Source organism: Hippopotamus amphibius, chromosome 12 (assembly GCF_030028045.1).
Source record: "Hippopotamus amphibius kiboko isolate mHipAmp2 chromosome 12, mHipAmp2.hap2, whole genome shotgun sequence".
Classification (NCBI taxonomy): domain Eukaryota; kingdom Metazoa; phylum Chordata; class Mammalia; order Artiodactyla; family Hippopotamidae; genus Hippopotamus; species Hippopotamus amphibius.
This window is the reverse complement of record NC_080197.1, coordinates 77091789-77119470: the sequence shown is the minus strand read 5'-3', so window position 1 is coordinate 77119470 and position 27682 is coordinate 77091789. Positions and strand designations below refer to the sequence as shown.

General features: G+C 49.6%; 2 protein-coding genes across 11 annotated transcripts in view; both read left to right on the top strand.

Annotated features, from left to right (window-relative positions):
• Window positions 1–27682, top strand: part of GALNT8 (polypeptide N-acetylgalactosaminyltransferase 8) — a 116383-nt gene that overhangs the window by 63428 nt on the left and 25273 nt on the right. For 2 of the 5 annotated variants that reach the window (XR_009048424.1, XR_009048427.1), the window contains exons 14-15: window positions 2023–2149; window positions 8452–13916. The exons of 1 other annotated variant lie outside the window; for it this stretch is intronic. The gene's annotated coding sequence lies outside the window, so the exon portion shown is untranslated. Of the gene's footprint in view, window positions 1–2022; window positions 2150–8448; window positions 13917–27682 lie in introns of those variants that run through there. 2 more of the 5 variants (XR_009048426.1, XR_009048425.1) reach the window with 2 other exon arrangements.
• KCNA6 (potassium voltage-gated channel subfamily A member 6) overlaps window positions 16340–27682 on the top strand; it is a 36368-nt gene continuing 25025 nt past the window's right edge. For 3 of the 6 annotated variants that reach the window (XM_057702499.1, XM_057702500.1, XM_057702497.1), the window contains exons 1-2: window positions 16340–19672; window positions 21200–21733. In XM_057702499.1, coding sequence (XP_057558482.1) covers window positions 17009–18598 — 1590 coding nt within the window. In that variant the 5' untranslated portion in view covers window positions 16340–17008 and the 3' untranslated portion in view covers window positions 18599–19672; window positions 21200–21733. The remainder of the gene's footprint in view (window positions 19673–21199; window positions 21734–27682) is intronic. The other 3 variants (XM_057702501.1, XM_057702502.1, XM_057702498.1) reach the window with 2 other exon arrangements.

Genomic DNA, 27682 nt, shown 5'->3' with positions numbered 1-27682 from the left:
TGTGCTTCCCCACACTCTGCCTGTGGTGTCCTTAAGGAAGGGAGTTGAGGCTGGGTAGGTAACAATGTGCAGATCATGGTGGACCTTGGGTGCAGTTAAGGTGCTGGACTCTATGCTGTAGCCACAAGTAAGCCACCGAAGGACTTCGGACAGAGGAGCGATGGTGCTGATGTGCTGGCCATGAATCGTGCTGTTGCAGGGATTCTTCCTTGCATGCCTGGGGCTTCCTTCCTCCCAAGGACAACACGTGGTCTACCTTTTTCTAAAATGAGCACAGTGCTGCTATTTAGTACCCTTGTTGCCAACCTTCCTGGGCTAACCCTGGTGCCTGCTGTTGCTAAGGTTGCTTTGAGGTCCTCAAAGGTGACTTTTCAGAATCGCTCCCCATATTATGCCCAGGATGTGGCTCTGATTACCTCCCTGCTTTCCGTCTCTTTTCCCCTAGAGCCATCTTCATTAAGGTCCTAATTAGGACAGCATCAATGAGCTGTAAATGCATCTGTACGAGATGATCGCTTGTCTCAGCAGATTGGTTGCTTCTCTGAAGGTAGTAGCAGAAGCGGTGATGAAGCAGCTGTGGGACAGCGGCAAAAGCACTGGATTTAGTCAGAAAATCTGCCTGTAAATCCCAGCTCTGCCTCTGAATAACATTTGACCTTGAGGAAGTCATAGGAATTCAGTCATAATTCAATTCCATAATCTATAGAATGGGGGATGTATTAGGGTAGGCTAACTGCTGTAACCAACATTTTAGTGGTTTAATAGTATAAAAGTTTATGCCTTACTCATACAACAGCAATGCAGGTATTCTGCTTAACTCTCCTCCACCTTGTGACTAAGGGACTCAGGATCCCTCTACCTTACGGCTCCCTCACCTCCTTCTACCCTGCAGCCCTCAGCATCCTCTTCATCTGGTCAAAGGATAGGGAAAGGAGAGAGAGTGTTCAGGTTTGCATAGTTTTGTGGGCCAGCCCGGGAAGTGACCCACATACCTTTTGCCCACATTCCACTGGGCAGAACCCAGTCACACGGCCGCATCCACTTAGTTGCAAGGGAATTTAGGAAACGTGGTCCAGCTGTGTGCCCAGAACGAAAAGAAGACGGTTCACTGCACACCTGGTCAGTCTTTCCACCCTCTGACTATAAGGATAAAATGGTTTCTAGAGCTAAATTAGATCCGTACCTCTCAATCTAGCGCTGAGAGCAGTGCCTCGTACACGCGAGGGTTGAGTGTGGGTTTCTGTGCCTTGGAAAGGGTGCCTCAGAAGACAACAAACACTCCAGGAAGGAAACGTAAATTGTGGGTTGTGGGAGTCCTCCTCCTTCATGGTTTCTTTAAATGTATCAGGAAACAAGATTCACTAAGAAACAGTCCATTAGCAGCAGTAAAACACACTTCAAAGGAAAACAGTGCATTAGCCCTGGAACCCTTAGGACAGAGCTGCTTTCTGCCAGGAGGCGCTGCTTCCTGTCTGATCTGCTAGTAGCAGAGTCCCTGGCCTTCCTCATCTTCCTTTGCTGCTTCTTTTCCAATTATTTGCCCCCCTCCCCCCTCCTTAAACCCCCACACACGAATATTCCTCATAGACTATTAATGGGAGACGACTCAGGAGCGATAACAGGAGAGGGATGGATTAAGTTGGACAAGATAATGTACAGGATAAGTAAGGCAACCTAGGTCATCAAAAGAGGAATTAAATGGCATTTGGCCTAGGAGAAAGCTCTGGACTCGTTCAGATGTCTGTGTAAGAGAGTATGCAAATCACTTGAACAGGGAGCAGAGAGGCTGCTCATGGAAACATCTCGCATTGAAGTAAGACAGCGTTTCTTCCAAGTGTTAGGGCCCTGATGCCTTTCCAGTCCCCTGTCGTGGTCTGCCCCCTCCTCATGATGGGAAATTAATTAGGAATGGAAGATATTCCATCTCCCTTCCTGCATATTTCAGGGCTGGTGATTTTATTAGAGCAAGCATTTATTTTTTTAAGACATAACGAGAAGATTATTTCTCCTCCCTTTCACCAGGTCAAGCCCTACCTTGGAAAAAACAGCAAGAAGAAACCCTTTAGTGAGTGTGCTGCTTTTACAGCCATCCCAGGGGACAGATCTGTCTCCATTAAGTGTCCAGTTGTTGAGAGCTGCAGCCGGCTGGGTAATGAACTCTGTGATCCAAAGGCTGGGGGGTTGGTGTGGGGGAGGGGGGAGGCTCTAAGGGTGGCTTAGGAAGCAAGTCCCTCTCTGAAGATGCCCAAGAAAAAGTCATCCAAAGAGAGTGATGAGCCGTGTGCATGAGGACTGAGGGGCAGGCTGCAGAGAGTGATGAATGGGGGTCATTTGAAAAAAAGGACATGACAAGTTAAAGCGAAATCATGATTGTGGCTCAGGACTCAGAGCTTTTATCCAACCATGAAATATTCTTACTCTGGTTGGGGGAGGGAGGGCTGTAGGCTGCTTCTGCTTCAGAGGGAGGATGTGAAAATGAAGAGGGGGCTGGTCTGGGGCTGAGTGGGCAGACAGGAGGTTAGGGCTTAGCCCGGGAGCCAGAGGAGAGCCGGAGGAGGAAGAGTCGACGAAGGAGGCTGGCGGTGAGTACAGAGAACCCAGGACTCAGGATCCTGGTCCTAGAGCCCCCAGGGTCCCTGTTCAAGAAAGGAGAGGGATAAGGAGCAGTGAGAGCTGAGAAGTGAACACATTGGATGGAGAAGAGCTCTGTCTGCCCTTCCCTTTGACTATTTTGCTTTTCCTTACGGTGGATCTCTTACGGGAAGGGGGTTGCAATGTGCGTGGTTAAAAACCTGAGTCTGAATCCCAGCTCCACCATTTGCCAACTTGGTGAACTTGGAGAAGTTCGTTAACCTTCCTGAGCTTCAGAGAACAGTGAGGATTAATGGAATAATGTATGTAAAACCCCCACAGTGTCTGGCTCATTGCAATCACTTGTCAGAGTTAATTGATGCTGTGAAAAATGCTTAATTTGATCAAGGAGGTGACTAGGAATTTGGGGAAGGCATCCCAGACAGTGTGATAGAGCTGTTCTCATGCAAACACAAATTAGAAGGCCTTTTTCATGAGGTTTGCCCCCAGCTGGAGTCCAAAGACCTGAGTCCTAGTCAAGGTGCCACCACTAACAAGCTGCGGGACCTGCAGGCAGCTCGAGTAAGCCTTTCAGGAGCAGGGCCTCGTGTTAGACATACGGATGATGCTGAGTGCTTGGTTGGCTGCACGGGGTTCCGTGGGGGTCCATCAGGCCAACTGGAGACCCCTTGTGAGAGGCAAGAGTCTAGGCAAACATGCGGGGTCACAGGTGGGGGATCCTGGAAGTGGGGACTGGGATGGCTAGGGAGGGAGACGAGGAAGTGGGGAGAGGGCAGAGAGTGGGAGAGGAAGTGCTAGAAGCTCTGGTAACCCTAAGATTGTTTTCTATGTCTGCAAGTCTGTTTCTGTTCTGTAAATAAGTTCATTTGTGCTCTTTTTGAGATTCCACATATAAATGATATCATGTGATATTTGTCTTTCTCTGTCTGACCTACACCACTTAGTACGATAATCTATCCATATTCCTGCAAATGGCATTATTTCATTCTTTTATATGGCTGAGTAGTATTCCATTGTGCATATGCCCCATGTCTTCTTTCTCCATTCATCTGTCAATGGACACTTAGGTTGCTAGCAGTTGGCTCTTGTGAGTCAGTGTGAGCTCCAGCATATCACTGGCAGGAGATCAACAAAGAGACTTCAGAGCTCTCAAGTGGTGAGAGAAAGTAACCAGACTTGGGGTATATTTTTAAAGCTTCAGGGTGAGTGACGTTCCTGCTATATCTCCTTTAATCCTTATACCAGCTCAGGGCTGCCTTTAGCCCATAAAGAACACTTGTGCAAATTAGGGGAAGATGCCCCTTCACCTGGAAGTGAGCAGTCACGCCAGGGTACACAGTGCAGTGTGTGGGGTGCAGGCTGCCCCGTTCAGGGTACAGTCTGCTAGTTCATGATGACATCCTTTTAACTGCAATGACAGAGGGACTGTCAGGACTCCCTTTGCATAGATAAGAAATTGGCAGTCCAGATTAGTTACGTAACTTGCCTGAACTGGGGGAGATGAGACTTAAACTCAATGTACAGCCTCATCCCCCAAACTGAATCTTCGAGCCCAGGCTGTTAGGTACTCAGATTGCAAAGGCCAGAAGGTGGGACGAACAGTAAGAAACCTGGGGCTATAGATTTTTATGGCCAAATTTTATTCCTGGAGTTGTGCCAACCCAAGGTAAACCGCAAGGAACTATGGTTATTAAGTTTCTACTTGATGAAAAGTATCCCGAATAGCTTCATGTTAATTTGGGACAAAAAGACATCTTAATTTCAATTTTTTAAAAGAAATAATTGGTTCTTTTAAATTAATTAATTAATTAATTGGCTGAGTTGGGTCTTCATTGCTACATACGGACTTTCTCTAGTTGTGGTGAGCTCTTCATTGCGGTGGCTTCTCTTGTTGTGGAGCACGGGCTCTAGGCGCGTGGGCTTCAGTAGTTGTGGCACCTAAGCTCAATAGTTGTGGCTCATGGACTCTAGAGCGCAGGCTCAATACTTGTGGTGCACGGACTTAGTTGCTCTGCAGCTCGTGGAATCTTCCTGGAACAGGGATCAAACCCATGTCACCTGCATTGGCAGGTGGATTCTTTAACCATTGTGCCACCTAGGAAGTCCTAGCTTCATTTTTAAAGATGAGAACACGGAGGCTCAGAGAGGTTGGGAAATGCACCCAAGGTTACACAGCTGAGGAGTGGCATCTGGCCTGTGCTCCTAATCTCCCTCGAGCTTGTGCTCTACCAGTGGGCAAAGGAGCCCTGCCTTTGCGGTGCGTCCCCGCTTCCTCAGAAGATCAGAGGCATGTGGATGGGGAACAGGCCACCCACTTCCTAATATTTTAGGAACCTGACATCTGGGCAGTTGTATGGAGATCATTCATCTTTTCACTCATTCAACAAACACTGAGTGTCTGTTATTTATCGGCCACCCAGTTAGGTATGGGGGCTGCAGTCAGAATGTCAGAGGCCTTCTCTCTGACTTTGTAAATTACTCCACACTCCTCTTGGTTCCCCTTTACAATTTGGGGTGCAAGTCCCAATCTACCCAGGGCTCTAATGAAACCCAGGATGCTCACATGGTTTGATATATGAAAGGTACACATGGAAGGTATCAAAAGTGCGACTTCTCGGAACTTCCCTGGTGGTCCAGTAGTTAAGACTCCATGCTTCCACTGCAGGGGGCGTGGGTTTGATCCCTGGTTGGGGAACTAAGATCCCTCATGCCATGCCGTGTGGCCCCCCGACTCCCGCCAAAAGTTTCAACATACCTTTCCTGTTTCCAAAACATCACTTTGCTCCTTCCTCTGCTGATTCCTGAACTGACGACAGGAAGAACACTGAGCGCAGGACTTCCAGACAGCGTGGGGCCTGCCCCCCACCTGCTCCCAACCCTCCACGCTCCACCTCCTTGTTTTTGACCTGTTTTGTAAGGATGCGGGGCTCTTCCCTAGCATAGGGCCCCTTCCTGGCTTTGGGAAGGACCAGAGGATTTGGCTGGATGTGTTTTTCATGGAAATGGAATTCAAATTGGAACCTTATGTCTGATTTCTTTCTCTGGGCCGCAGAGCGTGGCTAGAGCATGGCCTACATCAGCCAGACCCGGATTCCAAAGGTCTGCTGACTCGGATTAGCTAAGCTGATGCTTTCCCCCTAACGGAGGGACTTCATGCCTGTCCTTTTCCTGTAAGGCCTCCCTTCTGGTGATGAGATAGTGAAATATGATGCCCAGGGTGTCTGTGTGACTCTGTGCATGCGTGCGTGCATGCGTGCGTGTGTGTGTGTGAAGGGAAAGCATAGCGCGTTAGTTCTGCATTCAGGAAAGTTCTGGGCTCCCCTGAGCTCTACCATCCCCCTCACTTCCCAAGAGGTGGTCTGTCCTTGCAGCTTAGCTGGGTTGGAACCTCCACCATAAAACTTCTTAGCTGAGCGACTCTCTGCAGGTTACTTGGCTTCTCTGAGGGGTTCAGTTATCTCTTGCTGCATGACAAGGTACCCGACACCTAGTGTCTTCAGATGTCAATTTAGCATCATCATAGCTCACAATTCTGGGGCTCAGGAATTCAGACAAGTCACAGTGGGATGTCCTATATCTGCCCTGTGATGTCTGGGGTCTCAGCTGGGATGATCTGAATCTCTTAATCCCGAAACAGCTACGGCTGCTTGGGGAGTCTCTCTGTCTTCCTAAGTACGTGTGAGTGTGTGTATACACATATGTTTGCATGCCTGTATGTATATACTTTGCCCTCCCCCCCGCCCCCCATTAGATAGACTGTCCTGGGGGTCAGGGTCATGATCACAACTATTTCGTTCAACACGTTATACCCAGCACCTACCACAGCAGGTGGTACACAGAAGATGCTCAATGATTATTTGTTGAATAGATGAATGACCGCCTCTCAAGTCGGCAGTAAGTGTGGCAAGACAGCAGGCAATGAAATCAGATGAGTCGGCACAGAGACAGCCTCTCAAGGAGCTGCCTTCTTGTCCCCTTCCCACTCGTAGATACTGCTCAGGTCCCCCTGGGCTGCGGAGAGAATTCTATCCATTTAGCAGCGAATACAGCTTGAGGTGTCCGGGACTTGCAGATTCTTATCTATACTTTCCTGTCGGAGGACAGAAAATGTGCACATTCACTACTCTGGGCTTTTCAGATGAGTAGGTTCTGGGAATAAATGAGAGACACAGAAGACTGTGAGATTTTGTGACGGCAAAGTCATTAAAAGTGTCCTCTACTGTAATTTCCACCTCTCCAGACTTGGGCTCTTGGTGTAAATCCTTCATCTTATTCTCAGATGAGCTCATAGGGAATGGTGCAGGGATGCATGGGAAGATGAGGGGAAGTGGCATCTGGGTGACGACGGTGTCTGCATCCTCTCTTTGCCTCTGCGGCCGTGTTACTGCAGCTGGTGACGCACGTCCTCCCAGGCATCACCTCCAAGAATCAGGTCCTGGGTAGGCCGGAAGGGGTGCCCAGAGCCCACTCCTCCCTCTGCCATGGGAAGGTGACGCCTGGGGTCTCAGTGTGAGACCAGCTTTGGAAAACCGCTTTCTGTGGGAATTGATGATGTTGTTGCTTTTGGAGAAAATGAGGTTTTTTCTACCTACAGTGAGCAGATGCCCAGAGACCCTCTGAAATGATACCAACCTAGGATTAGGAGCACACATCCAGAGTCTGAGGCTTGTAGAACCAGGATTATAATTTACCTTAGACCCCAGAGTCCTCCCTTCCTCCTTTCCTCACTGTGCATGCGAGGAAACAGAGGCCCAGGGAAGTGCAATGATGTGGATTGACCACTGGGCACCCCAGGCCTGGAAGTCAGGCTCCCCAACTCCAGCTTCAGTGTTCAAGGCTCTGGATATGTCCTTTGCACACTGTAAAGCACTGTGAGCAAGTGAGGGCATTTTTCATGTTATTATGAACACGTGTCCCTTGGTCACTTGGATGAGGAACAAAATGGAGAGAAAAGAGCCATCACCTCTCCCTCTTCTCCCCTGCACCACCCCCCACTCCACCCTTCACCCACCATCCCTCCCCTTCTCTGGACTGTGGCTCCCTTGCTGGTGTCCTGGACCCGGGCCTGGGCATGGGGACAACACATACATTTCAGAAAAGAGGGTGAAGAGGGGAAGGAAGGGTGTGGAGGATGCTTGGCGAGGCTTTGAGGCCTTCAGAAGAAATGCACGAAGCATGGGGACAACAGCAGGTGCAGCAGGATTCCCCTTCACCCTCCTCCCGTACAGCCTCCGAGGCCCCCAACCTCCAGGTGTCCTGAAAGTCCAGCTTTAAGGAGCGGGATGCTGGAATCCTAGCTCCCAGACCCTGTGGTCAGAGCCCACCTGCCTCTGGAAATTGTATCTTGGGAGAAATGAGGTCCTCCTTACCCCAGGCCATTTCCAGGCTTCCTGAACCACCGAGAGCACTGGGACGAGGGATGAATATTTTATAAAAGACCATAAAACATAATTTGAGTGAATTAGAGGCTGTAGTTAAAAAAAGAGAGAAGCTACCATCGGTGGACCGGGAGTGTTGCATTATTTAGCCCCAGCTATTTCATTCCATCGGGAAAGCGGAAGAACCAGAACGTGAAAATCACACTCTTAGCTCCACAGGAAGAGAAGCAGCACCTTGGAGGCCCCACTGCATTAGCTTAGACTCACTGAGCGAGGGACAGTGGCTCTCTGTTTGCAATGTGCTTGGGGGAGGGAGGGATAAATGCCTTGGAAGGGAGCAGGCAACAGCTGCCCAGCCTCACCCTACTGCTCCCATCTGTCTATTTGTATCCTATGGGGAGAGCAGAGTAGGGGATGCTAGTTGGGTCTCCTCTTTCTGTAGAATCTTCCCTAACCTCCCCTGTCTCTTCTTCCAAAGCAGCTTCTTCATTCCCCAACATTGGATGGGGAAGCCAAGCCCAGAAGAGAAAACAGCATAAAAGTACACATCAGACATCCCGGTTCCAATCTCTGCATCTGACAGGCTACCTCACAAAGTCTTTGAGACCTTGACTTACCACCGGGTTTTAGGGACCTGTCCTACTCAACGGACAGCCTTCTCTCATTTCTTCCTTTTTATTGTTTTATTTTTTCTTTCTTTCTTTTAAAAAACATTTTTGGCTGTGCCACGTGGCTTGTGGAATCTTAGTTCCCCAACCAGGGATCGAACCGGTGCCCTTGGCAGTGAAGGCGTCGAGTCCTAGCGACTGGACTTCTGGGGAGGTCCCAGCTTCTTCCTTTCTAGGTTCCTGCAAATTCCTGACCCTGGGGGGAAAACTGAAAATCATTTTACTTCTCTTTTGATGCCAGGCAATTGAACTTCCTTTGCCCTAAGCTTTCATCACGAACCATATCCTGGGCTTTACCATTCTTAACGATACAGTCCTTTCATTTGTCTTCAGAACTAAAAGAATTTTTTACTCCATGGAGTCTGCAGTTAGCAAAATCAACAAGAGATACAATGTCTTCAAGTGTGTCAAAGGTTCCAGATCAGTCTCTTCCTGAACTTGTACTTCACTCCCCCAGTGGAAGATGCAGGAAGATATTTTCTCCATCTTTTCCGAGCATACCCTCTACAGACTGATATGGTGGAGGGAGAAGTAACCAACAATAAGAACAAAAGAGTTGACCAAAGTTAAGCTTTTGAAATAAATTTCATGATTTATGTTCAATTTTTTTTCTTGGGGCCATAGAAAATGCAACATTAACAAGCTCTGTTACATGTATCTCCAAGCAGGAAAACAAGTAGGTGTAACTGTCCTAGGTTAAGCTGTATTCATAAACATCCCATACCTCTCAGTGGGTTCTATTGAAGGATTATTTATTTCTCAGAGTACACATTCTTCACTGGGATTCTTGGGGCCCTAGGCTGATGGAGAAGCTATCTTCTCAAGTGCTCTCGATCATGATGGTGGAGGAAAAGAGTTTGGGTAATTCAGTGCTGTGGGTCAGATGTGACATATGTCACAACGCATCAGCTGGAATGAGTCATGTGACCCTGGCCTGCCCTAAGTGGACCAGGAAGGACACAATCCTACCATGTGCTCAGAAGGGAGAGAGATGGAAATATTTGGTAAAGAGCAGCAACGACTACCATCGTCTGCCCTCCTGGTCATGAAATGTTTGACCATCACAGGCAAAATACGCTTACCCTCTAAGGAAGGCAACCTAAAAGTCCTATCCAGTCTGGGTACCAAGCTCAAAGTCTGGGACCTCCAGTGGTGGGGAGTAGTCTTTGCGTTCACAGGGGCATATTCTGGTCTCTACTTCAGTTATGGATGTGGTTCCTTCTAGTTCAGAAACTCAGTGAATCAAAAAGACACGTTATCTTTCCACCTTCCACAGCACAACGGACAGGGGTTGATCTGGAACAGGATACCCTTAATAAATATTCCTGTTCAGAAAGGGGAGAGAAAAGGAAGCAGTGCAGCTATCACTGGACCGTGGTTGTGGTGGTTCTGAACCCCATTTAGCAGAATTAGGTCCTCATGTGGCTGCTTGGGAGGGAATCCTAGCTCCCTGTTCTCTATCCCCCAGCTTCCCCTCTGGAACATTCTCTCTCACCTTCCTTGGTCCTATTTGAGATGGGCGTTGCAGGTAATAGATTCCTTGGGGACTGAGCAGCTTTCTTTGCTGGCTTCTTGACCATACAGATTTAGGGGCCTAAAGGTTGTTTAAAGTCTTGAACAATCCTGAATGGGTTAGTCCATATCGTGGTTCCTTTGGCAATATGACTGATGTAAATCATCTTAGACTTTCTCCTATCTGTCCAGGCAGCTCTCTGTGCCCCTAGCCAATAACCACACCCATGGATCTTCTTGAGATCAACCTAACAGTGGATGATTTGAGCCTATTAGTTTTCTGTGGGAAGTTATACACCTCTAGTTTCTTCCCCTCCTCCACATGTCACTTTGTCTAATTCAAATACTTATTTTTTGGAAGCCACAATGTTAATTAGGTTTTTGTAAAGCACTTTATTTTGTTCAGGGGTATCAGCAATGGGCATGATTGCCCTACGCTTGATTTGTTCTGTGAAGCAAGCCTGAGTCCTAATCAGCCCTTCCGGCACAGAGGTCTTTTGATTTTTGTTTACTTCTATTTGGTATGAGCAGCAATTGCCTCTGCCAGCCCTGAATATCCCCACGTTTCTGGACTCTCTCTTGTCTATTTCATCCCTGCGTGCCAAAAGTAGCCACCACGTGATGCTAACAATCTGTTTTCCAACATCTTCATAGACGTACAAGTTTTTAGGTACATTATCTGCCTTCTAAGTTATCACAGGCAGCAATTTTTCAAATATTTTGCCACTCATAACATGGAATACCCATAACAGCCTCCAATAAAGTGTCTTTACTGTCCATTATCTGGCCCTGGAGTGAATGTCACAAATTTTAAGTTTTGGTTACAGCAGCTTCTCGATTCTGGGTACCACTGTGAATCAGTTTGGATAAACTAAATTATGCCGTGGTAACAAATCCATCCCCAAATATCAGAGAATTAGAACAACAAAAGTTTTTTTCTTACTCATGCTATGTTCCTGTTGCTCTGTCTGGGGGCCCTGTCCCATGTCACCTCTCTCTGGAACCCACCTCACTCTGCCGGAGCAGCCGCCACCATGGGTGATGCTGGCCACTGTGGCCGGGATAAAAGAAGCTCTGGAGGCTTTAATTAAATATTTTGGTCCAGAAATGATACGCATCACTTCTGCTTACAACTCATGATTAGCATTACTGGCCTGGTCCAACCACAGCTGAGCTAGCGTGTACAATTCCCCACCTTCCTGTAAGGGAGAGAGCCGAAGACATTTGCAAAATAGCACTAATGATGCCACAGTAGGGGAATGGGATGTAGAAGCCGGCTGCAAACTTGTAATACTAACAAGTGCTCTTGGGATCCTTCCTGAACAGTAAAACGTTTTTTATAGATTTATTTCTTGGCAGAGTTAGTCATTTCCTAGGGCTGTTGATTTGCATGACACAGATGTCTAATGCATCCCTTTCCCAATATACAGCTTCACTCAACTGAAAGCTGTTAGAGTTTTCTCTAGTGGATTTTATAGCATCATTATCTCCACCACCACTTTCTGGTTGAGATCATCACCACCATCACCATCACTATCATCACCATCATCACCACCATCATCACCATCACCACCACCATCATCACCACCATCACCACCACCATCATCACCATTACCACCATCACCATCATCATCACCATCATCACCACCACCATCACCATCATGTTCATCATCACCACCATCACCATCACCACCATCACCATCATCATCACCATCACCATCACCATCATCATCACCACCACCATCACCATTATGTTCATCATCACCACCATCACCATCACCATCATCATCAAAAACTTTGGCTAAGCAGCTAATTACAAATAATGCTTATCTATAAGATATGTTTGCATTTGTCCTTCCCTTTGTCACTTTAGTCCCGGGGAAAGCCCAGAGGGAGGGAATTGATCACAGGACACTGTCTGACTCATCATCCCTTTCCCAAACCATCTAGAGAGAGGTGTGATTCTTCTTAGGGAGGGTGTGTGTGTACATACCTGGGCACAGGTAGGAACTGAGGGAGTTGACCACTTACCACTCTTTCCTTCCACAGATGTCTGTGAGAGAAAGGGCAGTGAAAAGGACCATTCACAGGGCAGTGAAAAGGACCATTCATAGAGATTACTCAGAGAATCAAGGCTAAGCTTCCCCAGAGGAAAACTACAAGGATCCTACTGCCAGGGTAATGATAAACACACACACATGCACACACAGAGAGAAAGTAGAAAATGTAATAAAAGAAACCTGTAAAATAGAGTAGAATGATCATTGATACACCTGGGATAAGTACATTTTAAGATCCAGGGCAAAGAGAAGAATGTAAATGGTTATCAAATTATGTGCCACATTTTATCTGTTCCTCCTGGTTGGTACATACATCCATTTGTAGGTGGTTCCTCCCTACTGGCACCATTTTATTTCTACCATGTACTCCTAATTTGATGTAGATATGTTTTCACTGGAAGGTCTGCATTGGTCTGGGAGGATAGGAGCCCTGGGGTCCGTTCCCAGTTTTTGGTTTCCAGGACAATCCTTTCTCTTGATTTCCTTCTACCTCACTGAAAACCCCTTGGTCGTCTTTGCTGGCTCCTCTTCTTCCTGAACTTGAACTGTAAATTGCAGAGTGCTGTGAAGGACTTGGTCCTGATTATGTTTCTCTTCATTGTCCATATTCTGTCTGTCTAGGAGACTTTAATGCCATGGGTTTAAATACTTCTAAATATTTTAAATTGATCAATTATACATTTCTCTACCATATTCCAAACCTGGATAAACAATCACCTCCGTGATGTCTTCATTCACCTGTGTAATTTGCTTCTCCAAGTGAATATGTCTAAAAAGGAGATGGATCTAGATGGGTCCCAATCTGTTTAGTCTCTCATCTTCCCCTTCTCAATAAATGGCACCACCAACCCATCCCGGTTGCTCAAACCCCGAACCTGGCAACCATTGTTTATTTCTCATGTCCTATCCATCACCAATTCCTGCTAATTCTATCTCCTAAACATCTCACCGACCCCTCCATCTTTACTCACCCTACCTTTTCTCTAATCCAAGTCATCATCATCTTTTCTCCAAATCACTGCAATTTCCTGGCCTCCTGATTTTGTTTCCTTTGTCGCTTTGTAATTTATTCCCCTCTGTGAAACTTATTCACAGCCTCTATGTGAACCATGTCCTGTCTCTTCTCCTCTTGAGAACTGTCATTGGCTTCACATCCAACATCCTCAGATAAAACCTGAACGCACGCCCCCCCTCCGCCGCCCAAAACCTGCCCCTGGCTCCTCTTCAACCTCATCTTGTACATCTCTCTCTGCTGCCCCTTCTCCTCCCAGCATGTGGCTTTCATTGTCATCTTGAACACCCATGGCCTGTCTAGGTCAGGGCTTTTGAACTTGCCTGCCCCGAATGCTCTTCCCTGCTTTTAGCAAGTCTGGCTCATTCTCATCTTTGACTTCTCAGTTGAACTATTACCCCTTCAGAGGGAACTTTCCCAACCACCCTCTTCAAAGCAGAATCCCCAAGTTCATTTCTGACTCAGCATCCCATTTCTTTTCTTCAGAGCATTGGCTACAATATGTAAATGTCTTCTTTATTGTTTTCTGTTAAAATTTTCTACCTAGAATGGTATGTATTTACTGTGTGAAAATGTAAGCTCATAAGAGCAGATGGTTTGTCCAGATCACTTCTAAACCCCCAGCACCTGGCACATGGTGGGCACCCAGTAGCTTCTCAGTGAAAACTTGTTAAATAAATGGTTCCTACTATCAGCGAAAATGTCTGGATTTAGATACAATTGGAAAAGCCTATGCTTTCATGAAATCAGGGCTCGGTGAACTCTGGGGAAATGTTCACCGGTCACTGGAGGTGGCGTTGTAGTCTGTGCATGGGGTTATTCCTCTTGTCTTCCTTCACAGAGGAACTGGCACTTCTAAAGGTGTGATTTTCATCACCCTTAATATTTGCTTGAGAGGAACGATCTAGAGGCAAAGGGCTTTTCCAAAGCTAAGAAATGAGTCTCTTTCACGAAAGAACTAAAAACAGAGCTCTGATTCATGAACTTGCTAATGGGTTTTCCCTCCAGGGGAGCCTCCCTGTGCACAGTGAAACCTCTCTTGGGGCAAAGCCTGTGCCCATGTCAAGGTAACCAAGGAGCATCAGCTCTGCCTGTAGCTTGGCAGCCTTAACCCAAGCAGTATTCAAAGGGCTGTTCCCGGCACCATGTTAGACTGTCCACCCTTCTGGCAGAAGGCACGTTCCTCCCCACATTTCTCCAAGGTTTGTTTGGGAGAGTTACTGACTTAGTTGATAACCGCATAGATTAAAAATTGGCAAAGATGAAAACAAACATGCAAATGAACATTTCATTGTAAACATTGATCACCAAGGACAAAAGGAATCATGAGTAAGTCAATTTACCACCCAGAAAAGAATTACAGTTAATTGGACAGGGGTTTAAAAAAAAAAAGAGTATCTTCTATGTTATATGATACTTGTAGCTTTCTTTTCTTTCCTTAAAATGTTTCTTTTTTTTTTTAAATGAGCAACTCACTAGGGCAAAGTTTAAATTGATTAATTACATAGCCTGTGAATAGGAAAAAATAGTGACTAGGTACACTTGCTTTCTTGCCATTCACTGAAACATGCAAGGTGAGAGGAGGGAGTGGAAATGAACAGGACACAGCAAAGAAAAGAAGGCAAAGAACATTGCCCTGCAGGTCTGGTGAGGGACCAGACTAGAGAATGAAGCAGTTATGTGGCAGCCTGACTCCTACCAACTCACCCCTTGACCTCTACCCTACACATCCAGGACACTACTCCTACTCCCTCCCCCCGCCCCTCAGGAGTGAACCACTGTGGTTTTAAAACACTTAGTGCAATACAAAGAACTCTGGCGCAAATTTTGTGGTTTGAGAGTACCTTTATGTATCATTTCCATCATTATCATCCACGAACTCTTACCAAGGATCTCAGAGCACAAGACGCTACACACAAACACTTTCTGCTTGTCAGCCAACCTATTTTGTCTATAGCCACCCCAAAAGGAGGAAACTGAGGCACAGAGAAGCAAATGTCAACCCTACCTGGTAGCAGCAGTATGAAAAGATTAGACTGCCCCACCAGACCCCAACCTGTCTGATCTAGTGATGGAAGATGATATGGTCTCTGGCAGAAATGGATGGAAAACCATTCTTACCTCCTCCCTCGTGGAGAGTTAGGGGAAGAGTCTCTACAACAAACTTGGGTCCCTACCCAAATAATGCCAGGTGGGTCTTCCTTGTAACATTACTGAGGAGCAGAAGCCATCTTTCTCATAGGATTGCGAGGAGTGAGTGAGGTGGTGCAGATGAAGCACCTAGACCGTGGCTGGCACACACCAGGTGCTGGGAAAGTGCAGCTATTAGTTTAATCAACATGCCTTTTCCACTCCCCCCCCCCCTCCCCGCAGGGAGGCTGGGAGTTTATGAATTCCAGGATGTACTTCCCTGGGCTATGCTACCTCTGAGATGCCACCATCTTCTGGTTCTTTCTTCACTGGGGCTGCTGCCCAAGCTCCCAGGACTCCCTTGGAAAAGGCAAACGGCAACTTCCCACCCTTTTCTCTGCTATCACTTTGCAATCCTGGGAGAATGGTGGACTCGCCCTCCCAGGTTTGCAACTGGGGGCGTGGGATTCCCTGGAGACTGACACTGGAGTACAATGTAAATGGGAAGCTCTCAAGACATCAAAACACGCTTCCTCTGTTTTTTTTTTTTTAAAGCAGAGACTGTAGAAGCTGGTCTTCGTAAATACATAAGGACAAAATATGATTTGATTTGTTTTCATTACATTTCTGGGTGAGTGGAGGCACAGAGCTCTGTGCCGTGGGGCGGGGGTGTTTTCTTATTGATGAGATGCACTGCGCAGGTCAACTCCATAAACCGAAAAGAGAAGAGCGAATTGCGGGGGCGGGGGGTGTGGCATTAGGGTACCCACGCCTGTTTAGGGGGCCGTGGATGCCGACTTGAGGAAGCGAGAGGCGTGCCAGGAGAGCGCGGGAAAGAGTACTGGAGAGGCGAGGGTGCGTCTGCTCGCCGCGCCCTGGCTCGCGCAGCCCCTGGCCCGGCGAGGGGTGTGATGCGGGAGTGGGGTAGGAGGGGGCAGCAGGCGGGGCCTGCCACGTCACTTGGAGAGAGTGTGTTGGGAAGGAAGGGCAGAGCGGAGAGCCGAGCCGCTGCAGCTGCGGCGGCTGCAGCGAAGGCACCAGCGCTGGGGAGGTGGGTCCGCGCGCCCCGGAGCCGGGGCGGCCCCAGGGCCCTCTCGCAGGCCAGCGGCGCGGCTCGGAGGGAGCCGGTGGCGGCCGTGGCGGCAAGAACGGCGACCTTGGCCGGCGGAGTCCCGGGTGTCCGTAGGGCGGAGGCCGAGCCGGAGGGAGGCGCATCTGGCGCTCGGGTCCCAGCGGCGGCCGGGGGGTCTGGAGCTGCCGGAGAAGCGCTGCGGGAGCTGGGACGTGCTGACCCGTCTGGAGGGCGGACCCCCCGCGTCCCGGAGCCCAGTCTGCGGCGCGGCGGCGGGGCAAAGCCACGCGTTTTTTCGGGCGTCCAGCTGCACACGCGCCAGGCGTTCCAGGTAGCCCAAGCTCTATTTAGCATCCGGCGCGGATAACTGGAGGCGCAGAGGCGAACCCTCCGCACCCAGGTCACCTCCCCAGAACTAGCCTGGCAGAGACCAGGGCCTCGGGGCTCAGGGACCCGACGCCGGGTGGGACCGCGAGCCCCACCCTGAAAAGCAGGCGCCGCCGAGAGCTGGGAGGCTGCGCCGCGCCTGGGAGGTCGTGTCGCGGGCGCCGTCCTAGTGGCGGGGAGCGCACCGCAGAGGGGACATGCGATCGGAGAAGTCCCTCACGCTGGCGGCGCCGGGGGAGGTCCGTGGGCCAGAGGGGGAGCAACAGGATGCGGGCGACTTCCCGGAGGCCAGCGGCGGCGGCGGCGGCGGCTGCTGTAGCAGCGAGCGGCTGGTCATCAACATCTCTGGGCTGCGCTTCGAGACGCAGCTACGCACCCTGTCGCTGTTCCCCGACACGCTCCTGGGGGACCCCGGCCGCCGCGTCCGCTTCTTCGACCCTCTGAGGAACGAGTACTTCTTTGACCGCAACCGGCCCAGCTTCGACGCCATCCTCTACTACTACCAGTCGGGGGGCCGGCTGCGGAGGCCGGTCAACGTGCCGCTGGACATCTTCCTGGAGGAGATCCGCTTCTACCAGCTGGGGGACGAGGCTCTGGCGGCCTTCCGCGAGGACGAGGGCTGCCTGCCCGAGGGTGGCGTGGACGAGAAACCGCTGCCCTCCCAGCCCTTCCAGCGCCAGGTGTGGCTGCTCTTCGAGTACCCCGAGAGCTCGGGGCCCGCCCGGGGCATCGCCATCGTCTCGGTCCTGGTCATCCTCATCTCCATCGTTATCTTTTGCCTGGAGACGCTGCCCCAGTTCCGTGCAGATGGTCGAGGTGGAAGCAATGGTGGTGGTGTCTCCTCAGTGTCCAAGGGCCGTCAGGAGGAAGAGGAGGATGAAGATGATTCCTATACATTCCATCCTGGCATCCCCCCCGGGGGAATGGTGGCAGGGGGCTCATCCTCACTGAGTACTCTTGGGGGCTCCTTCTTCACTGACCCCTTCTTTCTGGTGGAGACTCTGTGCATCGTCTGGTTCACCTTCGAGCTGCTGGTGCGCTTCTCCGCCTGCCCCAGCAAGCCAGCCTTCTTCAAAAACATCATGAACATCATCGACTTGGTGGCCATCTTCCCCTACTTCATCACCCTGGGTACCGAGCTGGTGCAGCAGCAGGAACAGCAGTCAGCTAGTGGAGGGGGCGGCCAGAACGGGCAGCAGGCCATGTCCCTGGCCATCCTCAGAGTGATCCGCCTGGTCCGGGTGTTCCGCATCTTCAAGCTGTCCCGCCACTCCAAGGGGCTGCAGATCCTGGGCAAGACCCTGCAGGCCTCCATGCGGGAGCTGGGCCTGCTCATCTTCTTCCTCTTCATCGGGGTCATCCTCTTCTCCAGTGCCGTCTACTTCGCAGAGGCCGACGATGATGATTCGCTCTTTCCCAGCATCCCGGATGCCTTCTGGTGGGCAGTGGTTACAATGACCACCGTAGGTTACGGGGACATGTACCCCATGACGGTGGGGGGCAAGATCGTGGGCTCGCTGTGCGCCATCGCCGGGGTCCTCACCATCGCCCTGCCCGTGCCTGTCATTGTCTCTAACTTCAACTACTTCTACCACCGGGAGACGGAGCAGGAGGAGCAAGGCCAGTATACCCATGTCACTTGTGGGCAGCCTGCCCCGGACCTGAAGGCAGCTGACAATGGACTTGGCAAGCCTGAATTCTCAGAGGCCACCCGGGAGCGGAGACCCAGCTACCTTCCCACTCCACATCGGGCATATGCAGAGAAAAGGATGCTCACTGAGGTTTGAGGGATGCAGGCAGGGCCTGCCTGGAAGGAAGACGCAGAGCAAACAATCCCTTAGAGCTCCTCCTCATTCCCTAATACTCGCACTCCAGCTCCAGGTGACTTCTGACTCCCTCCCCTACACCCCGTGGTTGGCACCAGGACCACACACCTGGACTGTCAACCTTGTTACTCGACCCGTGCAGCATCCAAGGTTTCTCCATCTAAATGACATTTTTGAAATTCTCACGGTGCCACCCATTCGTGCCCATCTTCTGTCACACGGATGAGATTTCCATCTGGCCTTCCTGCAAGACTGATTTTTCATGCCTGGGACTTGTAATATCTCTAGGAAGAGTGATGTCGATTGGATGGAAACCAGGCATCCCTGGGTCCTGTTTCTCCTTGGCATCCTTGGCTTTGGGGCATGCACCTATCTTAGCTTCTGGCCACGTGGTAACTACCAGAAGCTGGTGGACAGAAACAGTACTCCTCCTTTTGTTTTCCTCCAACAGCCTGTAACACCGGCTGGTCATCCTGCAGAGGACCCTTAGGAGAGCCTTGGGCTGCACAGCATGAAAATATGTTATTCATCTCTAATCTTGGATAGAATTAGAGAAACTGCGATTGCACCTGGCCATTTGGAGGATGTGAGAGTCAGTCCTGGATCAAAGGGGCCAGTAGATGCTTCCAGGTTGTGATCTGGAAGCATCTACAGTAGACATCAGTCTTTGGTCTCCAGTTAATTCTCTCCCTCTGATCCCCTGACTCTCTCTAGCTTCCAGGAAGGCTTCTTCTCAGAGCCAAATACTCTTTGTGTGCAAGTGCCTTCCTGTGCAGAGGAACTGGCAAAGGGGAACCACAGAGCTGGGAGAAATGGCTGAATAGAATCAAGCGCTGGGCTTGACCTCTTATCAGAAGAGAGGTACCACTGAGACGATGCCATGTCGGGGGGCAGAGGAGTCTTCTGCCGACAGCGGATTGCTCTCCCTCACTTCCCCCAACCCTCTCTAGCCCTCCAGCCTTCTCTCTGGGAGTCTGACTTAGGATTGCAGTTGAAGGCTTTCTAAAGCAGACTCCAGCCTAAACCTGCAGACAGGTAAAAATACACATTGGATACTAGCGTGGGTTTTTTTCTTTTTCCATTTTGTGGGCAATGAGACAGGTGGTTTAGAGTAAGGGAGAAGCATTATTCCTTTGCTGACAGCCTCGCTGTTAGAGGTTTTTTGCTGAGTCAAGCAAACATTCTTCTGCTCTGGCCCTGGGGCTGCCGCCAATGGCTCTCACTGGTAAGGTGCCACCTGGACCAAGTCATCTTCTGTCGTGAACCCCTGTTTCTGTCCCATCTGCCCACGTTCCCTCATCTCTCTCCTCATCACACTGTCATTCATTTATTGCCTCGATCAACTGTGATGTACTGTTCTGAGCTCTCCTGGGTACAGCTTAGGAACCGAAAGGACTGTTAATGTGTTTTTAATTTTATAATCTAGGCTTTAAGACTCCTTGAGGAGAATTTAAGAAAAAAAGATCTTTTCTCGAAGAGCAGACTTATGAGGGAAGCCCTCTTGAGGGTTTTCCTGAGAGACACTGTGTCTGGACGTTGCCACACTTTACAGGATGACTTGGGTGCCACAGTCCCTCTTTGTGCCTCAGTTTTCCCACCCATTCAATGGGAACATTCACATCTTCTCTGTGCCCCCACCTCACGGGGAATGGCCTGTGAACTCATCGGGGAGGCTGGGGTGATGCTATGCAAATGTGTGAACTTTTGTAATGATTTCTAGTTCATCACCCCATTTCCCCCTCTCCCATAAGCAAGGCCTCCCCCCACCTGAGTTCCTGCCTTGGATCCAAAGCCCATGCACAGGCCATTCCGGGCCATTAGCTCTTTATCCCTCCCAAGCCTCTTGAACTGGGCCTCGGTCTTTCTTCTTACCCTTCAGCAAGGAGGATGCTCTTTAGAGTGATTCAGTGGGATCCTTTTAGGGCCAGACACCATCCTCTTGGTTGGCAGCTTGGCTCCTCCAAACCTGAAATGCAGTGGGAGATGCTCAGGGTTCAGACACCTGCTCTGAGGCCAGAAAGTGCCAGGTTTCTGAATCTCTTCTGGAATATTACTCCTGGCAATTCGGGGGAAAGAGAAGGCCCACCCAGAGGCAGAAGGGATGTTCCCGGCGAGGGTACTGCTGGAACACGTATGCACGTGTCTCTGCATGTACGTATGTGCTTATCCTCATAACCATTTCCTTTTCAAGTCAGAGCATGCCTGAAAGTAAAGGGTTTATGGAGAGCTGGGCTCTCCAGGGACTCTGGTTGCCATAGCAACCTTCCAGACTGTTCTCTCTATCTTCTGATTTGGGTAGCCAGGGAGAATGGGAGACTACGTATTCCCAGCTTCTGAAATGGGGACGCCTCTCACATACAGGTTTAGGGGCTGGTAGGGCTAGGACAGGGATGCATGACCTTTGGAAAACGAGGGGGAAGCAGGTCCTCAAGTTTCCTATCTGGACCTTTCTTCCTTGTTTCCCCACCCACTTATTGAAGCTGCCTCATCGCACCCCTGAGTCTTCAGAAGCTTGAATGCTAAGCAACTGCCAGTTAAACCAATGCCCATATTCTTTTTCAGAATGGCCTTGGAGGGAACTAGCTTCTTGAGAGGCAGCCTAGCTGGGCCTCACCGAGGGTCATACTAGTTTTAGTCCATGAAAGCACCGTGGGGCACTCACATCCCCAGAGAGAGGCTCCTCCCAGCTCTAAGAGAGACGGAGAAGTGATGCTCCTTCCTCCCAAGGAACAGTCTGGCTCCTGGGAGGAATCTCATAGGTGGTTCTACTTAAGATGTCGAAGAAAAACTAAGAGGCTGTGACCTGACCTAGTTCCTGTGAAGGATTTTGTCAAGTGACCCCCTCTGCCTCTGAGTCTCGATGTGGATTTTGCTCCCTGAGCACCAAGAGAATCTACCCCGTGTTGCCATGACAGCTGGAGTGGCGATTTCACAGATGCCAGCAGAGGGGCTCAGGTCATCATTACACCTGACTCAGGCCCGCAGGAGCTCCCAGAGGTCTTCCTGGACCTGTCAAGCTCGGCTGAGATGGGGAGATTCCTCCTGCCTGATCAGCCCCAGGAGATAAGGGGACAGCTGGCCATCTTTGCACTCGAGGTAGGTTCTCCTGTTGGGGAATTTCATTCTGGCTCAGTCCTTCAGGCTAAATGGGAACAGGGCTGGGGAGGGGCAGAGAGAGGGTGGGAGAGTGTGTGTTTGGGGGAGAATGAAGGCTTTGATTTCCTTTCTTCAGCAGCTGCCTCACCCTCTTTCTGTGTGTTTTTGTCTCCTTCTACTTTACTCTCCTCTGTTTCGGTTCCCGTACTGCTACCTTCCTCCCACATCCCCCTCTAATCACCCCCTTTTCTCTGCATTTTTCCCCTTTCCTTCTATTCAGTCTCACTTTCTCTGCCTTTTTTGTCTTCTTCTCACATTTCTGGTTTTCCCCCATCTGCTGTTTTAACCTCTTCTTCCTTCTCTGTGTTTTCTTTCTGTCTCCCTCTCACCTTCTTAGGGGCTGGGAGCACCTTGGGGCATTTCAGTTGAGTTGCTCTTTGGACTCTAGGACAGCTGTGACCTAGGGTGTTTGCTCAGAAGGTTGTTCTCCAGCTGGAGGACCCCCCTTTTCCCTGGCATCTCAGTACACCATCCTTTCCTAGGCTACTCACCTCTGTGGGCAGATTCGTGAGCTTCTGGAGCAGGATGAGATTGCTGTGGGTTTAGAAAATATCTCAGATGGAATTTCTTGAATCTGCAAAGATAAAATAGAGAAGGAGACAGAGAGAAAGAGAGAGAGCCGGAGGGAAATACATTTTAGATAAATATTTTGCTTGTGTAGCACTAGACTCTGCTCACCTCAGGGTGCCCCCAAACTTAAGAATATTACAGAAAGGTTCAAGACAATGGCACAGTAGAAAGAGTGAAATAAATGCACAAAAGAGGGCTCAGGAGGAAGGCGTAGAGTGGAATTAGCCTAGAAAAACCCTTAATTTGAGGGTGGCCATCTGACTGCCCTTAATTCACTTGAAGGTGCTCAGAGCTGTCACTCTTGTACACCGAAGGCAGAAGAAAAGCAAAGGACATAAATGCCAGTGGTACAAGGTGTGGGGGACACTCCTTGGCAAGATGGGTTAAGATTCACCAATTGGTCCACAGGAGGCTTTTGTATCTCCTTGCTGGAGGTCGTGTAGGCTGAGTCCCATGTGCATCACAAAATCAAGAGGCTTTTGGAGGGTAAGGGACATTTTCTGAAAGAGGATTGTGGTGACAGTTTTACAGCTCTATAAGGTAACTCCCAAAAGTCACTGAATTGTTAAAAAAAAAGCGACATGAAGCTAGTAACCTCTGAATTTCACGCCTTGTCTGGGAGGTGGTTTGTTTTTATAAATCTAGAAGTTAACCGTCTCTAAAGATGGACCAAACTGCATATTTGGGATAGAATGACAGTTTTCTTCTCTGCCACTTGGTGACACTTTAGAGCTGTCATGCAGTTGCTGCCGCTACTCCTGTCCAGTGCCAAGAACTGTTTGTTTTGTTTTGTTTTGAATTTTGACAGTGAAACCATTGTGGGAATGACATACCCCTTTCTTTTCACTCTGAAGACAGGCTGAGCCATTTCTGGTCCACGCAGAGCCTCGTTACCATGTACTGAACTAGGATAAGCCCGTTGGATGTGACTCATTCATGACAGAGGACGAAGGCAATGAACTTGCCCCCTGCCCAAACCTCAGCCCCCTGCCAAGGCGTTTATATTTTGCTGGCAAAACAAAAACAATCAAAACCTCACAAACAAACGCAGAAACCCCTCCCCCCATCTCCATACCTGGAAACTCAGAATTCCTTAAGAAATTACACAGGAGTCAAGGTTTTATTCTCCTGGCCTGGTCCCCACCCTCCAGCCACTGATGGGGCCCTGCAGGCTTTGGTGCTTCCAAGAAACACAAGAAGTGGGAGTGAGGGTTTCCCTTTAGCTCGTCCTCCTCTGAGAGCACTCATCTGATGTCATTCCTCTCTCTCTCTTTTTTAAAAAAAAAAAAATTGTTTACTTATTTGGCTGCACCATGTCTTAGTAGCGGCATGCAGGATCTTTGTTGCCGCATGTGGGATCTTTAGTTGCAGCGTGTGGGATCTTTAGTTGCAGCGTGTGGGATCTTTAGTTGCAGAGTGTGGGATCTTTAGTTGCAGCGTGTGGGATCTTTAGTTGCAGCATATGGGGTCTAGCTCCTCAACCAGGAATCAAACCTGGGCCCCCTGCATTGGGAGCACAGAGTCTTAGCCACTGAGCCACCAGGGAAGTCCCTGTCCTTCCTCTCTTGCTCTCATTTGCCTTCCTCTCACTAATCCCTTCCTCCCTCCCCCCCACTGCCCCACCCCTCCCGCCCTTGGTGGTTTTCCTCATGTGACACCTTCCCATCCTGCTGTTTATCATGCCTTCTGTCCGCTGGCTGAGCCCTTGCTTTTGGCAGTATTTTGTCCTGCGGCATCTCTCCATAAATGCCAACGCAGGTTTCCAGAGAACACTGTCCTCCCGGGACAATCTGGCTGGAACCGCCGGGCCGGCTCTGATTGGCTCTGACTGTGCGTTATTGCCCCGGGAAGCAAAGTTTGGTCTAATTCTAGCTTGTCAAGGTCACTTAGGGAAGGCAAAGAAATCTGTTCTTTAAACCGAAGGATTTCCTCTCTCCAGCCCACTTGATGCCGGGCAGCCCCCGGGGTGTGCGGCTCCCTCAGCGTAGAAGGAGGCTGGAGCTCGGGGCTTCTCGGGAGAGGGAGCCTTGGATGCAGGCCACTGGGAATAAGGACAGATGGGCTCTTTGTTCTCGTGTTACCGTGTCTCCCGATGAACCACTTTCCTGTTCTGGGCTCGAGGTCACTGTGGGGTTGGAGATAGTCGTTTCTTTCCCTTCCTTTTGCTCTGAACTCCTAGAGAACGGTGTTCATGCCACCTCTTTGTCTCATATATATATATGTATATATTTTTTTAAAATAAATTTATTTATTCATTGGCTGCGTTGGATCTTCGTTGCTGCACACGGGCTTTCTCTAGTTGCTGCGAGCGGGGGCTACTCTTTGTTGTGGTGCACAGGCTCCTCGTTGTAGTGGCTTCTCCTGTTGTGGAGCGTGGGCCCTAGGCGCGTGGGCTTCAATAGTTGCGGCACATGGGCTCAGTAGTTGTGGCTCACGGGCTCTAGAGCACAGGCTCAATAGTTGTGGCGCACGGGCTTAGTTGCTCCGTGGCATGTGGAATCTTCCCAGGGCAGAGCTTGAACCCGTGTGCCCTGCATTGGCAGGCTGATTCTTTACCACTGCACCACCTAGGAAGTCCTGTCTCATATATTTTCAAAAATTTTTATTAGAGTATAGTTGATTTACAATGTTGTGTTAGTTTCTGCTGTACAGCACAGTGAGTCAGTTCTATGTATACGTATATCTATTCTTTTTAGATTCTTTTCCCATATAGGTCATTACAGAGTATTGAGTAGAGTTCCCTGTGCTATAAGTAGGTCCTCATTATTTATCTTGGTCCTCCTCTCCTTGGCGCCCTAAAGAAGGAGTGGAAATCTCTCGGTGAAAACTTTGGAAAGATTATCCAAAACGAGTGACTGCTCGTTCCCATGACGAGAGAGAAAAAAGAGGCAGACGCCATAGTAAGTGCCGTCAGTACTGCTCTCACCTCGGCCATCACCTACCCTATTGGGGGCCTAGCCCTGATGGGGTTTATGACAAGTTTTAAAAATTTATTTTATTGAAATATAGTTGATTTACAATGTAGCATTAATTTCTGCTGCACAGCAAAGTGAGTCAGTTGCACATATATAGACATTCTTGATCATATTCTTTCCCATTATGCTTTATCTATGACAATTTTTTTTTTTTTTGAGCAAAGCTCTGATCTCATCCTTGTTACTGTGGAGAGGCTTTTCCTTTAACCCATCACGCGCCCTGCAGACACTCTTTGCCTGGCCCTAGAAAACATCTTGGAGCCTTAAGCGACCTCCGCCACAGGGGCGGGGAACGCAGACAGACCCCGGCTCTCTGGCGAGAGGGAAACCGATGTCTCAAAGGAGCCCACAGCCGCGCTGTCTGCGGCGCTGCTGTTTTTGATATGCTTACTTGCTCCCAGGACTTGACAACCACTGTCTCCAGGAGACAGACAAACCCTGCTCTTGGCAGTAGAGGCATTTTGCTATGGAAAAAAAAACACAGGAAGACAGTCCTGCGGCTGGGAGGGGCCAGGACCATGCCTTCCCTCTCCTCCCGGAGGCTGGCACCCGGCCAGTGGGGGTGTGGGTCTGAGGCTGGGGCGCTACCCCACTGGGGAATCCATCCTCTCCCGTGGGAGTAGTCCTAACAGGAATGAGAATGGCACCGTTCATTTAAAAACGCATCTCGAATGCGTTCAGTGCTTTCAGACATCGTGTCTTAGAGATTAGAGGCCTGGACTTTGGAGCCAGACCGTCTGAATTCAAATCCCCCCTCTGCCACTCACCTGCTAGGTGATGTAGACCAAGTTCTGAAAACTTCTGTGCCTCAGTTTCCTTCTCTGTAAAATGGGGCATAATGGGGCCAATCACACATGGCCGTTTTGAGGGTCAGATGAGTTAACAGAGGTACCATGTGCATGTAACATGTGACACCATGTAACAGCATGTACACAGTGTGACATGCAGCCACACGTGAGCACGACAACAGAGGTTGGTATTATTACCACTGATCTTATGCTCCAACAACCAAATGCGGTGGGAAGGCTAGGCATTGTTTTCCTCTTTGGCAGGCAAGACAGTTGAGGCTCAGAGGGCAGGTTCAAGGGCACCCGGCTACCCTGTGGTCCGTCGCCCTCAAGGGAGACGTAATGAACAGAACGCATTACGTGAGGGTCTGATTGGTATTAAACAAGGAGAGAGAATGAATTCATGGTTGCTAAATGTGTGCATATGCTTTTATTTACATGCCAGTTTGTCTTTTTGATGGGAAACCAGCAAGCATCCTATGCTCTTTTTCCTTCTGGGGCCCTGAAGGCACAGAGCTGCATGTACATCTTTCTAGAGGGCCTTTCCTCACTCCATCACTGTTCTTCTCCCCTCACATTTTTGCATCCTCGGGGGGTGGTACCCTCCTACAGCCTTCCTCACACACTTCCTCACATCCTCCTCCGTGGGACAAAGGCAGGGTCTCCCACTTAGTCCTTGGGACACAACCCATAAGTTGGACTCGGCTCAGAGTTTTCATCAGGATGGGGAAGGCAGTATCGCACAGCTTTCAAAGGCCCACGTCTCCCGGTCCTCGCCCTCAGCATCCTCGCCCTCTTTCATGTCCCACCATGTCCTTTCCCCTTTGCAGGTGGGGTACCTGCTGATGTTCCTTGGCTGTTTTCCAGCTGCCCCTTCCTCCTTTCAGGCAGAGGGTACAAGAGACCCCAGAGCAGCGTCTTCCGACTCTTGTGGGTCTCTGTTTGCTTCCACTGTGACTGAAGGGCCGCTGCTGCTTTGGGGATCCTGACTCGGGCCAGAATGCCGTACGCACGCTCCTCTCATTGCCACAGCCACCGCAGCATCCTGTGGGACACTGCCTTCGCCATCCTGAATTCAGAGCTTCCTTGCTTTTGGAGTCAGAGAACTTGCGTCTGAATCACTGTCTGTTAGCTGCACCTTGTTTAAACTTGTCCAAGCTTCTGTTTTGCCATCTGCAAAATAAGGAAGCAAATTCCACTTGCCCCGCCTGAGTTGTTGTGAGGCTGCAGGTGAAAGGGTTCAGCAGGCCAGACACTCAGCAGAGCCTGGTTCTCCCCTCTGCCAGGCAGCGGAGGGGACCTCAGTGACCCTGACCAGCCAGCCACCTGGGGGTGACCAGCCACCTGCACCTCAAAGGAAACGGAGTCCCAGCCAACTGCAGTTTTGTTTTCTGAAACCAACACTGAAATGAAATATGACATAAAAATAGACTCAGGACAGCAAGCTTTTTAACTAGAAGGCTCTTTTCCTAAAGGATTCACAGTAGAATCTCTTTAAATAAATTGCACTTAAGACATGACTTAATATAGAGAAAGTAATCTGAATATGTCTTGTA